At 41.7% G+C, this 16,477-nt stretch overlaps 1 protein-coding gene across 6 annotated transcripts in view; it reads right to left on the bottom strand.

The window, feature by feature from the left end:
- Nucleotides 1–16,477, bottom strand: part of SNCAIP (synuclein alpha interacting protein) — a 349,013-nt gene that overhangs the window by 72,534 nt on the left and 260,002 nt on the right. For all 6 annotated transcript variants that reach the window (XM_089674735.1, XM_089674440.1, XM_089674749.1 and 3 more), the window contains one exon: nucleotides 7,272–7,451. In XM_089674735.1, coding sequence (XP_089530861.1) covers nucleotides 7,272–7,451 — 180 coding nt within the window. The remainder of the gene's footprint in view (nucleotides 1–7,271; nucleotides 7,452–16,477) is intronic.

Below are 16,477 nucleotides of genomic sequence, written 5' to 3'. Positions count from 1 at the left end.
TTTCAGTTGGTCCTGTTAATGCAACCTATAAGATTTTATACTGCAGAATTGGGTGTGTGTGCAAGAGTTAGATCCTATGAATATATGAAAAAGTGAGTGCTAAAGTAAATCTGACTTGCAACAGCTTGATTTACTGCAATCCTGATATCAATGATTTCACAGCTTACTGCAATCGTAAGTTCACATAGAATCTGGCCATATTCAAAGGATCTGATTTTTCAAATATGAATGATTAGATTCTCTCACAATCCCCTGTTTACTGGACATATTCATCTAGTACTGTGTCAGCAAATCCCTTGAAAGTCTGATCTTAGTATATCCTATTAGACCACTAATATAATATGTTACATTTGAAACCAAGAAAGATTCCTTTTCAATTGCTAAAAAATATGTGTACATCAGTCTTAGCTCTCTAATGGCCTGCCAGTGTTTGAATGTGGCATGAACCAGAGGCATTGTAAGCACATTTATGGGTGCCTTCATCTAAAATCCTGAATGCTATCAATGAATATGTTAAATAGTGCCTGTAATTACCTCAGTGCACCCTATAGTCAAGTAATGGAGCACATCTACTGCAGTCATAACATAAATGGTTATATGGTTGCCTGCAGCTTTACTACCCCATTTAGTGCCATGATTCTCTACCTGTTAATTCCCATTCCAGACCTATTCAGAAGTGTTTCTTAAAGCTGAATTCCAGGCAAAAAAAAAAAACATAGCTGAAACACACGTTTAAGAGCTATTTTACTTGTCAATGGTTTTGTATCTACATATCTAATCTTGTGATTAACATAGCTCTGCAGGACAGGGTAGTGATCTGACTTTTCTCGTTAAAGTGGAAGAAAACCTAACACTAACTATCCTAAAAAAGATCTGTGTCTTACTTTTTTATTCTGGTGTGATTCAGTAGCTCTGGCTCTTCTGTGTAAGGGAGCACTCTACAATGGCTATGAATTGCGGGAGATGTGATGTCACCCAAAAGCTCCCATGGCCTAGCTGTTGTTGGCACTCCCCAGTGGCATTGCTATGGGGGTGGTGAGGTGCACACCGCACCTGGGTGACACCCACTAGAGGGGTGACACCAGGACTCTCTTTCTGCTGGAACCCACTGGTCACTGTTCAGTACTGTCACTTGTAAATACAGAAGTATTTACAAGTGACAACGCTCCGCTCCCAGCTCAGAACCTCCCTGCCCTGCACATCTCAATATGAGAACAGAAGAACAGGGGCTGGGAATCTATACAGCGGTTAGTCTCACAGTCACGGCAGAAGCTCTGCCTGCAGACCTGCAGCCCACCACCAGCCCGCACTGTCCTTTCCCCTGTAAGTTGTAGCTGTTCTTATGCAGCAGTCCCTCTCTCTGGTGCTTTCCAGGTTGGTGTGAGATGATTTGGGGTGGGAGGAGAGCTCTCTTAGGAAGGGGGGGGGGGGGTTGATCTATATATTGGAATCTGGGGGGGGAAGATTTGTACTGGGTGGGGAGAATTGGGGGGTATACAGGGCACTCCTCAACCCTGCACATTGTACAGAGTGCGCCCCTCAGCCCTGCACTCTGTACACAGAACACCCCCCAACATTGCACTCTGTACACAGTGCACCCCTCAGCCCTGCACTCTGTACACAGTGCACCCCTCAACCCTGCACATTGTACACAGTGCACCCCTCAGCCCTGCACTCTGTACACAGAACACCCCCCAACCCTGCACTCTGTACACAGTGCACCCCTCAGCCCTGCACTCTGTACACAGAACACCCCCCAACCCTGCACTCTGTACACAGTGCGCCCCTCAGCCCTGCACTCTGTACACAGAACACCCCCCAACACTGCACTCTGTACACAGTGCACCCCTCAGCCCTGCACTCTGTACACAGTGCACCCCTCAACCCTGCACATTGTACACAGTGCACCCCTCAGCCCTGCACTCTGTACACAGAACACCCCCAACCCTGCACTCTGTACACAGTGCACCCCTCAGCCCTGCACTCTGTACACAGTGCACCCCTCAACCCTGCACATTGTACACAGTGCACCCCTCAGCCCTGCACTCTGTACTCAGAACACCCCCCAACCCTGCACTCTGTACACAGTGCACCCCTCAGACCTGCACTTTGTACACAGTGCAACCCTCAACTCTGCACATTGTACACAGTGCACCCCTCAACCCTGCACATTGTACACAGTGCACCCCTCAACCCTGCACTCTGTACACAGAACACCCCTCAGCCCTGCACTCTGTACACAGAACACCCCTCAACCCTGCACTCTGTACACAGTGCACCCCTCAACTCTGCACATTTTATACAGCTCATACACCAATCCTGCACATTGAATACAGCCTATCCCTCAACCCTGCACATTTTACACAGCATACCCCCCAACTCTTCACTCTGTACACAGCGCACTAATCAGCCATGCACTCTGTACACAGAACACCCCTCAACCCTGCACTCTGTACACAGATCACCCCTCAATCCTGCACTCTGTACACAGCTGAACCCTCAACTCTGCAAATTGTACACAGCTTACCCCCCAACCCTGCATACTGAATACAGCTTACCCCTCAACCCTGCACATTGTACACAATGCACCCCCCAACCCTGCACTCTGTAAACAGTGCACCCCTCAACCCTGCACTCTATACACAGTGCACCCCTTAACCCTACACTCTGTACACCGTGCACCCCTCAACCCTGCACTCTGTACACAGCGCACCCCTCAACCCTGCACTCTATACACAGCGCACCCCTCAACACTGCATTCTGTATATAACGCAGTCTTCAATCCTGCACACTGTACGTAGCACACTCTTTAAATCGGCTCTCTGTATTTAGTGCACGCCTCAACCCTGCACTCTATACACAGCGCACCCCTCAACCCTGCACTCTGTACACAGCGCACCCCTCAACCCTGCACTCTGTACACAGCGCACCCCTCAACCCTGCACTCTATGCACAGTGCACCCCTCAAACCTGCACTCTGTACACAGCGCACCCCTCAACCCTGCACTCAATACACAGTGCACCCCTTAACCCTGCACTCTATACACAGCGCACCCCTCAACCTTGCACTCTGTACACAGCGCACCCCTCAACCCTGCACTCTATACACAGTGCACCCCTCAACCCTGCACTCTGTACACAGCGCACCCCTCAACCTTGCACTCTGTACACAGCGCACCCCTCAACCCTGCACTCTATACACAGTGCACCCCTCAACCCTGCACTCTGTACACAGTGCACCCCTCAACACTGCATTCTGTATATAACGCAGTCTTCAATCCTGCACACTGTATGTAGCACACTCTTCAACTCAGCACTCTGTATTTAGTGCACGCCTCAACCCTGCACTCTATACACAGCGCACCCCTCAACCCTGCACTCTGTACACAGCGCACCCCTCAACCCTGCACTCTGTACACAGTGCACCCCTCAACCCTGCACTCTATACACAGTGCACCCCTCAACCCTGCACTCAATACACAGTGCACCCCTCAACCCTGCACTCAATACACAGTGCACCCCTCAACCTTGCACTCTGTACACAGCGCACCCCTCAACCCTGCACTCTATACACAGTGCACCCCTCAACCCTGCACTCTGTACACAGCGCACCCCTCAACACTGCATTCTGTATATAACACAGTCTTCAATCCTGCACACTGTATGTAGCACACTCTTTAACTCAGCACTCTGTATTTAGTGTACGCCTCAACACTGCACTCTGTACGTTGCGCACTTCTGAACACCTGGTATGTAATACGGCCACACCCACAATTTGATGTGGAGAGCCAGCTGTGCCCAGCCCTGCCACCCCCCTCCCCTGCAGAGTAGGAAGAGGTTGTGTTCCTGCACCTTTTCTCTGAGAAAGAAACCCTGAGTGACACCATCAAGTAGCACTGTGGCAAGCCATGGGGAAGGTGGGGGGGGGGGAGCTGCACCAATGTACTAGCCAGCTCAGTGCCCTACTGCCTGTCCTTCTGACACTCCACAGCGGCAGGAGAGAGCACTGTGGCAGGCTGGGGGGAGGGTGACACCATGATTTATCGTAGCAGGTGACACCAACCTTAGTGATACCACTGGCACTCCCCCTGTCCCCTCCAGCAGTCACTCACTGACATTGGGAAGCCGGAGCTGTACAATCACGAGGCTAGATGGAAAACAGGTAAGTACACAGATCTTTTGTACACAGGGTATGCAGCCTGCTTCCTGTCAGCACATTTGCATGCTGCAAGCCTGACTGGCTCCTAGTGCTTCCCCTGCCCCCCCCAGGCCAAGTGCTGGTATATATGTTGTTACAAGAGGCAGCAACAAGTCAAATTTAGATACACTTATTTGTAGTTTAAAATACATTTAGGGTTTTTTTTTAACATATAACTGCATTATTTGGTGTTTATTATATCTAGTGGAAGTCGAGTTTTCTAATTGCCATAAAACATCTACTATTAGACTCCAAAGTGACCGATAAATGTGAAGCTTCCATGTTTGATTAAAATTGTACTGTAATTTGGAACTGCAATGTTTGTTTTAATATCATATTTCTCAGAATTTGGTCATTCATGTACAACATCACAACTTTTGCAGTTTAAAAATAGTACCACCTGCACCCCTGAAGGCTGAACTCTAGGTGTGATTTTTATTGCACAGTTACATTGGTTCAACTTGGACCAATGTGGGTATCAAATCTCAAACCTGAGTGATCAGTGTGAAAGCTGACAATCTCTGTAGGAGTCAGCGCTAGTATGGGGATAGCAGTAGTCATCCAGGTCTGGTGTCAAGAAGCTTCCTTTTTCAGGGGTGTGGACATTTTAAAAAAAATCTACTTGTCCAGGGACTAAATCGGTGCCCCAATCTACTTATCCCTCATGACAATCTACTTGTCCAGATAAAAAAAAACAAAAAACAATTGTAACCCAAAACTGTATTTAAATTGGAGGTGATATTAGGAATGGTTGGGGCTTTTAAAAACAAAAGGGGCTTTATGGCGACTTAAACGTTTAATATTTTTAACATTGCGCTATTTATCTCCTCCTCCCCTCCCTGCCACTCTCCAGCCCCGCCCCCGGGGACTAGCAGGCAGGGGAGAGACCTTGCAGTGTAACGAGCACACATTGGCTGCTCCTCAGGAAAGGGGAGTGTCGGGCTTGTCCTTTATCCCTTTCGCTCCCAGAGCCGTTTTGCATTTCCTGCACAAGTTTAAAAATTCATTTTTGGCCTGAAGATTACATAAAACCCCCTAACATATATTTTCTGAAAGCAGAGACCCTAGAGAATATAAATAGTGGTAGTTCCAATTTTTTATCTCGCATGATATCACCGCAAAATTTCAGTAAAAAATACAAGTTTTAGGCCTGAAGATTACACAAACCCCCAAACATAATATATTTTCTTAAATCAGAGATCCTAGAGAATAAAATAATGGTAGTTCCTATTTTTTATGTTGCACAATATTATCACAAAGGTCTAGGAAACACTTAAGTTAATTTTAGGGCATAAAAAGCAATAAATTGCCATTTGTTTTGTAAAGTATAAAAGATGAGGTTGCACTGAGTAAATAGCTATCCAACAAACTTTAAATTTGTGTGCGCTCGTGAAATGGCAACAAACTTCAGTACCCTATATTTTCTATAGGTCAACACTTTTAAAGCTCCTTATAGGTCATCAGTTTAGCATTACGTAGGAGGTCTGGTGCTAGAATTATTGATCTCATTCTGGCGCGCGTGGCAATGTGTGACATGTGTATCGCAAACGATGTTTTCATGCGTAGGCGCCCCACCATGTGCTTTTACATTTGTGCATGCGTATATGTGGGGGTGGGGTGGCCTCAGTTTTTTTTTGGGTGGGGGATGGTATGTGCTTGGATGTAACTTTCATTATTTACAATAAAAAAACACAAACTTTTTTCTCATCACATGTGTTGCTTTTTTGGCTACAGATTCTTTATATTGAGGCATCCAGGGTCTAAAAGATCCTACATGTCTCTCCTGTGCTCCACTGAATGTAATGCGGTGCACATTGCACAGCATTACATTCTTTCGTGGCTTCCATGGCTGGGAATCTTTCAACGGGGACCCAGAAGTAACAGCATAATGTCACTTCCGGATCAGGAGAAGAAGGGGAGGGGAGCGGACGTGTCCACTCTCCTCCCTCCCCTGTAGCCAACGGCGGTGAGCTGGTCCCAGTCCTGCATATGGGCAAGCGGAGCCCAGGAAACCTCACGGGGGGGGGAAAGAGGCTGGCACTGTGTGGAAGCAATGCTTCCACCTGACAGGTGAGCCCGCTCCTTGCCCACAGCAGGGCTAAAGGTAGAAAAAAACGACCTGCCCAAGGCCCGGAACTGCATGTCCAAGGTGTCAGGCAATAGGAATTGAACATCCCTGCTTTCTGCATGGTAACCACATGGGGGGTTGTTACATAGCATTGTAGCCATTTACAAAATGCCCTGTATTTTTTTTTTTTATCATTACAAGGTGTTCACTGATTGGATAAGGTGGAGAGTTGAGGTGGTGACATTACAATTTCCACCTTGTACAATCAAAGAATCTCTATTCATTGGAAAAAATACAAAGTGTTCTGTAAATGGTGGCAAATGGAGAGCAACCTCCTGTAGTTATTCTGAAGAACGGAAGCCGCTTGGCACAGTACTCAGAATATTACTGCTATCACTGTAGTAGTGCCAAATACTATAGTGATTTGCAGCTTCCACAGTGGTATGAAATATGCATATTCACATTCGTACAAGCTGGACCCGTGTAACTATGAAATAAAAATCATACCTACGGCTCAGCATTAAACGTTACAATATATACTACTAATACTGTAAAATACCGTTCTTCCTGTACTGAGAATCTGACCATAGACTGACACTTCTTCCTGATCCCTAAGACTTCTTGAAGTAGCTTCCCAAAATGACTTTTGGAGCCAATAAAAGCAGAGACATTCATACACGACCTCTCTACTTGTTGCATTCCTATGTTCTCTATGGAATGCAAACCAAACTGTTTATATCGCTTCTCTTCTTTTTTATCCTGTGGAAAATTCACAATAAACTTGAAGTTCCAAAAAAAAGAAGAGACATTCAATCTGTGGGGTAATTCACCATGCCCCCTCTATTGAATTCCACTGGTAACTCAGTGACCTTTTTCTCTGCAAAGTGGCCCACCATATAATGCGCTGCTATAGGAATACATCTAGGCATTATAAAGTCAGTGCTGCTCATCACAAACTTTGGAAAGCCTTATTTTACTGTATCACAAGTAGGAGGTCTTCATTACCTTTATTGCCAATCCAGCAGGTGTCAGTTGCTCCTCATTCCTTTCACTTAAACAATCTTCCCCCATAAGTGAGGTAAGGTGCTGCAGACATTCAGCATGTCCCTGGGATGCTGCAATGTGCAGTAGATTGTTTCCATTTTCATCATGAATTTGGTCCAAATTATCAACAGCGATGTGAGGCTGGGGGGACAAAAAAGGGAAAGCATCATGAGCAGTCCAACACTGAGTAAGCAACCTGCAAAATGGCAAGATTATCTTCCAAGCAAGCCCCGTTAACCCCGACATTAAAAAACCCTGTACTGAAAGAAATATGGGGGTTGCCATTGCTACCCTCCTTATAGGAATACTAGTTGCTGGGATGTCCATGTCTTTAAAACAAAGTTTATTAAAAAAACAAAGTAATGGAGTCAGATCAACATGGCAGCCAAGTAAAATGCAAATACAGCCTTCCTATTCTCTCAGTAAAGGTTTCAGTAGGAATCAAGATATAAGAGCCTAGTCCAAGTGACATTATGCTTTAAGACAATTTAATATATAAAAACAAAAATAAGGGGTTCTAAAAGAAAGACAACTTCTTGAAGTAGAGTGTATTTCCAATTAGTTGTGTAATCGTGTGTTACTACTGAAATATCACAAATAGCAAGGAATGCAGTTCTGTTATTTTAAAACCAACATCACATTTGTTTAATATGGATAAAGAGCAAACACAACAATCCTAATGACTGTCTTTTTATATGCGTCAACATAAATGCAATACGTTATAGACATTTACGGTTTGTTTAGTTCCGAATCGAAATTCAATGATTTTTTTTGTTATTTGGAGATTCGAATGTATCTGAACTTCCAAATTACAATAGTAACAAATTTAAACAAATCCAAAATAACAAAACAAAATTACGTCCGAAATTCAAATCGAATTTGAAAACGACGTCCGAAATTCAAATCGAATTTGAAAACGAAACCGAATTCGAAAACAAGAATGCAATAGAAAAGAATAGAATAGAAAAAAACAATAGAATGGAATAGAAGAGAATAGAATGAATATAACCATCTTCCAAAATTCAAGTTTCAAATAGAATAGATTGGAATAGAAAAGAATAGCATAGAAAGGAACAGAGTAGAATAGAAAAGCAAAGAATAGAATGCAAAAGACAATAGAATAGAAAATAAAAAGAATTTAACTGTAATCCGAAATTTGAATTTCAAATAGAAAAAATTTGCATTCGCATGCCGATTCAAATGAATTCAGAAATTCAAATGTGGTTAAATGAAACAAAACAAATTCCGATAACAAATTAAACAAATTTAACTAAACAAAATTATTTAACCACTTCAAGTCTGGACACTTTTACCCCCTTCCTGTCCAGGCCAATTTTCAGCTTTCAGCGCTATCACACTTTGAATGACAATTGCGCAGTCATGCAACATGTGTCCCACCAGTTCACTACTTTGTTTAATCCTGATCCCTGCCACTGTGAATGAGTGTAGCAAATTACTTTTACACCATTTGTTATAGTAGACCCTTCTACTATGTTGTAGAAAAAGCAGGTCATACATGTGTCCCGTCATAGCCAAGTCACACTAAACACTTTTTTTTAGCAGGTAGGAATGATGGTTGAAGGTGACCCTAGTAATTGAGATTTGGCTAATTCTGTCCATATCTGGCCACAGTCCTTATTTCTAAAGTTACCAAGCCCTAGCCAAATGATCTTAAAGAAAATAAATACTGACTGTGATGGATAATCTAGGCTAACTACTTAGATTGTTCAAAAAATAAACTACTCAGATTGACACCTTATGTCAGTATCATACACTTAGCAGCCAATCACTCTTAGGACAAGCCTAGTCTGATCACTATTAGGCCACTTTCACACGAACGGTCCAATCAGGTCTGCCTGTCAGTTTTCCAGGCAGACTCTATCAGACCCCCTGTTGCCCCCATGGACCGGCAGATGTAAACGGACTTGTGTCCGTTAACACCCGCCTACTTCCAATCTGATCCTCTAAAAAAAGGAAGGGGATCTGTCCTCCTCTGTCTAGGCGGATTGGAACAGAGGGCAGTTGAGTGTAAACAGACAGTCTGTTTACTCCCATCAGTCCATAGAGAAGAGCGGACTCTCATCCGCCTCCTCTGCTCTGATGAGAAGGGGACCAGTGGACAGATCCCCAGCTGATCCAAATGGAGTCTGCCCATGTGAAATGGACTTGCCCTCTAGTTGTCTCCACCCTGTTGCTTCTAATCTCCTTCATTTACACTTGGGTGACAATGAAACTAACCAGATAGATGACATTTAGAGGGTGCTTACACATACACTCACCGGCCACTTTATTAGGTACACCTGTTCAATTGCTTGGTAACACAAATTGCTAATCAGCCAATCACATGGCAGCAACTCAATGCATTTAGGCATCTAGACATGGTGAAGAAGATTTGCTGAAGTTCAAACCGAGCATCAGAATGGGGAACAAGGGGATTTAAATGACTTTGAATGTGGCATGGTTGTTGACACCAAACAGGCTGGTCTGAGTATTTCAAAAACTGCTGATCTACTGGGAGTTTCACACACAAGCGTCTCTAGGGTTTACAGAGAATGGTCCGAAAAAGAGAAAATATCCAGTGAGCGGCAGTTGTGTGGATGAAAATGCCTTGTTGTGATATGTTGAGGTCAGAGGAGAATGGGCAGACTGGTTGCTGCGACATTCAGGGGGTAGGGTCAGAATTTGGCGTAAACAACATTAAAGCATGGATCCATCCTGCCTTGTATCAATGGTTCAGGCTGGTGGTGGTGGTGTAATGGTGTGGGGGATATTTTCTTGGTACTAGCAAGGTGTACCTAATAAAGCCACCCGTGAGTGTATGTCCATCTTTTGAGGTCTATGACAGTTTCATGGAATTACAGCTGTTTTTCTGTACAACACTTGCACTGAACTTAGGAAATAACTGATGGTATCTGTGCATATCTTCTGTTTGGACAGTTCTGGAAACTCTCAAGTCATTATTGCACAAAGGCATACAGTGAAGCACACTTTACTGTCCATGTATATAAACACAGAAGAGTGATAACTGAACCTGAGATTAGCTGACACAATGTCCAACACTCACACTGAGATAATACAATATCTGCCTGTGTGACAGTGTGTTGGCATTGAGCCAGGTGATCTCAAGTACTTTCATTTTTTTTACAGCCAAAAGTGATATGGAAAGTTCAAGAATAGCAGCGGAACTACTTCTTATACAAGTAAAGTCAAAAATTGCTAGAGTTCATCATACCTTTTATCATCTTAACAGGTAATTAATTCATTTTTGTTTAGTGTGAAAATTAATTTAAAATAAAGATGGACTTCATCCTGAAAAATCTGATAATAAAAAAAATCACATGTATATGGTATATATTGTATTGCACACTGCATATTTACATTTATTAATTACAGTAGAATAAAATGAAAGTGATGTGAAATCAGATGTTTTTTAACTTATCAAAGATTAGAGAATTTTGACTTGAATATGACTAGTAGCTGTGGGCAAACTTATTATTATTATTGTTTTCCACCTGCTGTTCAATGGTCTTACTCAATAAAAAGTTCATTTTTATGCGCCAACTCTTTTGTGCACTAATCAATTAGAATGCACATTTTAATTTTCTGAGTTTAACTGAGTGCATTCTAACTGGTCATTTTGGGCTACCATATATAAGAATTTAAGTATAACTAAAGGTAAAAACGTTTTTTAGTTTTGGATAGAGTGGAGAGGGATTAGAACATCTGTTAGATTTTTATTGCTGTCTGTGTCCCCATTAAGAAAATGCACACTCTCTATTTGTCCTGTTTATCATTATCATTGAAAATGAAAGAAAATCCCAAATTTTGGGTTGTCCCCAAAAAAGTAATAGCAAGGAAATCTTCCAATGGGAACAATAGTTCTGTTACTTGGCGGTCCCCAAAGAATTCCCTTAGTTTGCTGGAATTTGGCTCTGTTTGGCTATGGGACAGGAAGTGAAGGGAAATCTCCACACTGGGATACAGATGGCGAAAACAAACTCTGACAGGGGTTATAACCCTCCCTTATTCTATCCAAAATGAAAAAAAGTTTTGCCCACAGTTGTACTTCAATGCTTAAGAATAAGACATCTTTATTAAATAAATTTATATATTATTATGGACCTTATGCCTACACTCTGAATCTCATTTGTGGACTGAAACAGATATCATAGTTAGCTATGTGGATAAACTCAACAATTTCATAGGAAATCATTCCTAGTGGTTCTAAAGGCTCAAGGTTTTTTTTATCTGCATGCATTGTATGCATGAAGGTATAAAACCTTCTTTGTGTAGCAGCCCCCCCCCCCCCAACCCTTACCTGGGCCCTATCCCAATCCAGTGATGTACATAAGAGCCTTGGTTCTCTGGGGACTCTCACTCCTGATTAACTGAGGTAGCAGTGGGAGCCATTGGCTATCAATCACAGCCAGTGAGCCAATCTGGAGAGGGAAGGGTGGGACCAAGCTGAGGCTCTGTGTGTGAATGGACACACAGAGCTGAAGCTCAGGAACGTGCCTGCTTGGGTGCCCACATAGCAAGCTGCTTGCTATGGGGTGCACACGACAGGATGGAGGGGCCAGGAGTGCTGGTGGAGGGCCCAAGAAGAGGAGGACCTGGGCAGTGGTTTTGCACAGAGCAGGTAAGTATGATATGTTTGTCATTTTTTTATTTAAAAAACAAGACTTTAGTATCACTTTAATCTTTTGCCTACATCTTCATTCTTAGAATTTTTATTTAGCCCATTAAATGGGAGAAAAAAAAGAACAAAGGAATATAGGGGCCAGGTACACTTTTAATCCAGAGAAAAAATGTTACTTTACTTATGTTCATAACATTTCCATTAATCATCCTCCAGTTTAGGTGGTCATCCCATACAGAAATTGCTGAGATGAGAAAACAAGGATGGCTACATTATGTACTAGATGGATGCATTATATGAAAGTAATCTATGCATATTGCTCTTTGCATGTACTCTTGGCATCTTGGAATTTGATGATTTATGGAACTAATGATTTATGTTTGAAGAACCTGTTGCAAGAAGTTCCTGAAAAACAGTCTTCTGTGGTTATATTTAACTGGCAGCATAGGTCACAAACATTAATATTCTCTTATGATAACATTTCTATGAACTAATGATCATACAACGTTTACCTCTCTGCTTTCTGTAAAATGTATTATTCTTTGATTGGTTGGATTTATTTTCTGATCCAACCTACATGACATATGTCAATTTGTGTATTTAACCTGGTCTCTTGAACTGGGTATCACTGGATAGCTGAGGCCAGGTATCTGTTCCCGAACTGAAAAATCCCACAACACTGCCTTCTAAATTAAGTTAATTTTAACCTATTAAGTAATTTTTTAGGTGAAAGACCCATCAAGCCCCTATACACATTATTATTATGCTACCAAAATTAGGGTGTCCTATAAATTGCCTTCAGCTTTGTTCCTGTTTCTTCTTGCTGGAGGCTGCCATTGTGTTGAAGCCCAGAGTATTCACTTCCTTATTGGAAACTCTCCCCCTCTCCTTGGTATTGGTAATATATGTCACTTTCTTCATTTAAAATATGAACATTTCCAGCCTTGATTGTATGTCCTGGCTCAGCTAGACAAGAAGGCTGATAGAAGCTTTACAGTGTTGACGTTAATAGATCTGCTCATGGGGAGAAAGGAGAGAATATCAGGAAGATAGGATAAGACACTATCCTAATAATTTTAACTCTTTTGTGTCCCGCTGGTACCAGAATTTGTCCTGTCACTTCTGCTTTTCTTTTCTCCCTCCCTAATCTGTGTTCCTGTTGCTTTCTTCCCCCTTCAGCAGCAGTAAATCATAAAGCTGTCAGCTGACTGACTTCTAGTGGTTATGCATCACTATATTTTAAACAGTTTAAGCAGTATAAACACTTATTTTTAATGTTTTATACAGCTATACCTGCAAAAGGGTCCTGCTTGAAGACATCTATCATGGCCTAATTGTTTGACTAAAGTTCTACTTTAGGCAAGGAAATCCATACCCCTTGGGTATAATGGAACCCAATGATAGGGGTATGGGCCTGGATCCACGAATGATTAAAAAAACTGAAACAGGATAGAAATCATTATGCCTGTCTTTTAGGCATTGCAGTTCCTAGCTATCCATATGTAGACCCAAGCTACTGGCATCTTTTGAAGTCATGCTGGTAACAAATAGGACTGGCGTTGATGATAATTTCTACAGTCTGCAGAAGGGAAAGGAAGGAGCAGCTGATCCTTCTGATAACTGAATGGAATACCTGGCACCTTTATTCATTTATTTATGACATCTATATCCTGCGCCTGTGAGAATATTGTTTTGAGACTTCAAACTGAGGCTGGACTTACATAATATTAGTATTATGATAGATTCTATAAGCCTAATCAATGTTTCTATTTTTGTAAAGAGCTTGTAAAAGACACTTTTTTTCTATAGTGTTCCTTATTTTTTTTTATTTTTTTAGAATTTATGTCAATGGGGATTAAAATGCACTTGCTCTGTAGTTTATGGTATTCCTCTAAATTGTGCCCTATAACGGGGAGAGAACACTTTCAGTAAAGGGTGAACTTCTTTAAGGAGATGCACTGATTACAAACAGCTTGTGTGGAAAAAAGCATAATCATGCAGTCAGTGAAGTCTTAACATCCAGAATGATGATGAAAAGACAACAGCACTAGTACCTATATTGTTAATCTCACATATGCTTTTCAAAACCTCCAGCTTTAAATGATAAGTTTACCTTTTGTAACATGTCACACCCATATTCAGGATGTAACATGTAACATGTTACGAAATGACCGGCCCCCGCACCACCTCGATCCCCCATTGTGACAGCAAGAGGGGGATATTCTCCCCCGCTAGCTGTCACAATTTTAAAAAAGTGGCCATGCGGGGCTCGCCCGTCCAGCCATGTCATTCATTCATAGTATTCTGTGAATGGGAAATCTACAAATTCAGACAGCCTTTGCAGCTGTCGACTTGTAGTTCTCAATGAACTACCACAGAGCTGTTCAGCACTGTGGTAGTTCACTGATTCTTCTTGTCAGTGTATCTGCTTGCCCGTACAAGGTACGTGCACACATATACACTAAGAGGTCTGCATGGCACCAGCAATCAGCTGATCACTGGTGCAGTACTTTCCAGGCTCCTAAAACAAAAAATACTAAATGCACATCTTTTACCCAGCAAATTCAATATGAATCAAAAAATGCACATCCCCCTTTTTTTAGCAATGCAGCATGCCACAACGCATGGAATAAGCATTGTGGTGCGCTACTTGGCGTATGTTTTGCATGTTAACACAACACACATTTATGTTCAAGAAAACACAGGTTGATGTACTGAAGGGGTTGAAAAGAACAAATCCAGCCTGTGTTAGTGTTGTTCAATCTGTGATGAATTGGTGTAAAAGTGAAAAGCATTAACTTAATTGTCACTTATAAGTGGAAATTCCTCTAATGACTGACATAACTGAATGTCAATAATCAGAATACCTAGCAGCATGGGGGAAACAAGGCTGAATATCCATTTTACAGGCACAAAACTGTGGGAAAAGAGGAAAAGAAATTTATCAATGCCCAGATCTCATAAACATTAAAGTATAGATATGTGAAACACCACAATGGTATCACACATGAGAAATTATCACTTCATGCTGTGCATTCATGAAAATGATTTAGTTTTGAGAAAATGTCCGAAATAAATCATGACTCTTGACAGCCCATGATTAACAAAATAGGCATGATTAGTCTTTTCATTCAGGTCTACTATGACAAGGGGAGAATGTGCCTGAATGCCACACACTGTTTTATTTTTCCCTAGTTCAGATTACTAAAGCATGGAGATACTGAAGGACTGCACATAGAGGTGTTTTATCATTCAAAATAGTTGAAGTTCAGAACTAGACACTCACACAAGGCCTCATGCATAAAGCTGTCTGACCTAATAACATACGCTCACCGGACACTTTATTAACCACTTCCTGTCCGGACACTTTTACCCCCTTCCTGTCCAGGCCAATTTTCAGCTTTCGGCGCTCTCACATTGTGAATGACAATTACTCAGGCATACAACACTGTATCTAAATGAAATTATTATCATTTTTTTCAAACAAATAGAGCTTTAATTTGGTGGTATTTAATCATCACTGGGGTTTTTATTTTTTGCTAGAAAAATGAAAAAAGACTGAAAATTTTGAAAAAAACCATGTTTTTCTTAGTATTTGATACTAAATTTTGCAAATAAATATACTTTCTTCATAAATTTAGGCCAAAATCCATTGTGCTACATTTTGTTGGTAGACATAACCCAAATCAGTGTGTATTATTTAGTCTTTGTGAAAGTTATAGAGTCCACAGACCACGGTATATATATTTGATATATTTGAAAATGTATCAATCCTGATGCACGGACTACCTATATAATTTCTTGGGGCCCTAAAATGCCAGGACAGTACAAATACCCCCCAAACGACCCCTTTTTGGAAAGTAGACAGTCTGAGGTATTTAATGAGAGGCATGGGGAGTTTTTTGAAGTTGTAATTTTTTGCCAATTTTTTAAGGAAATGATGAAAGTAAAAAAAATTCTTTTTTTTTTTCCCACAAAGTTGTCATTTAACAAGTTCTTTCTCTCACACGGCATAGGCATACTTGCAATTACACCCCAAAACACATTCTGCTACTCATCCTGAGTATGGTGATACCACATGTGTAAAACTTTTTCACAGCCTAACCACATAGAAGGGCCCCACATCCAATAAGCACCCTTAGGCGTTCTAGGGGCAAAAATTACACATCTAATTTCTTGACTGTCTATCACAGTTTTGGAGGTCCTGGAGCACCAGGACAATTGAATTACCCACAAAATGACCCCATTTTCGAAAGAAAACACCTACACACCTACACCTACACACGTATGTTTTAAGAGGCATGGGGAGTCCTCTGAAGACTTCATTTTTTGCCACATGTTTTTGGAAAATGTGAAAAGAAAATGAAAATGTATTTTTTTTTACGCAAAGTTCTCAATCTATGAGATATTTCTATTACACAGCATAGGCATACTTAAAATGATACCTCAAACGCATTCTTTAACTCCTGCTGAATATGGCGATACCAAATGTGTGAGACTTTTTCACAGTCTGGCCACATAGAGGGGT

The sequence above is a fragment of the Staurois parvus genome, unplaced genomic scaffold (genome assembly GCF_062004578.1).
Source record: "Staurois parvus isolate SC_StPar_1 unplaced genomic scaffold, SC_StPar_1.0 ptg000004l, whole genome shotgun sequence".
Classification (NCBI taxonomy): domain Eukaryota; kingdom Metazoa; phylum Chordata; class Amphibia; order Anura; family Ranidae; genus Staurois; species Staurois parvus.
This window is presented reverse-complemented; position numbering and strand designations above follow the sequence as displayed.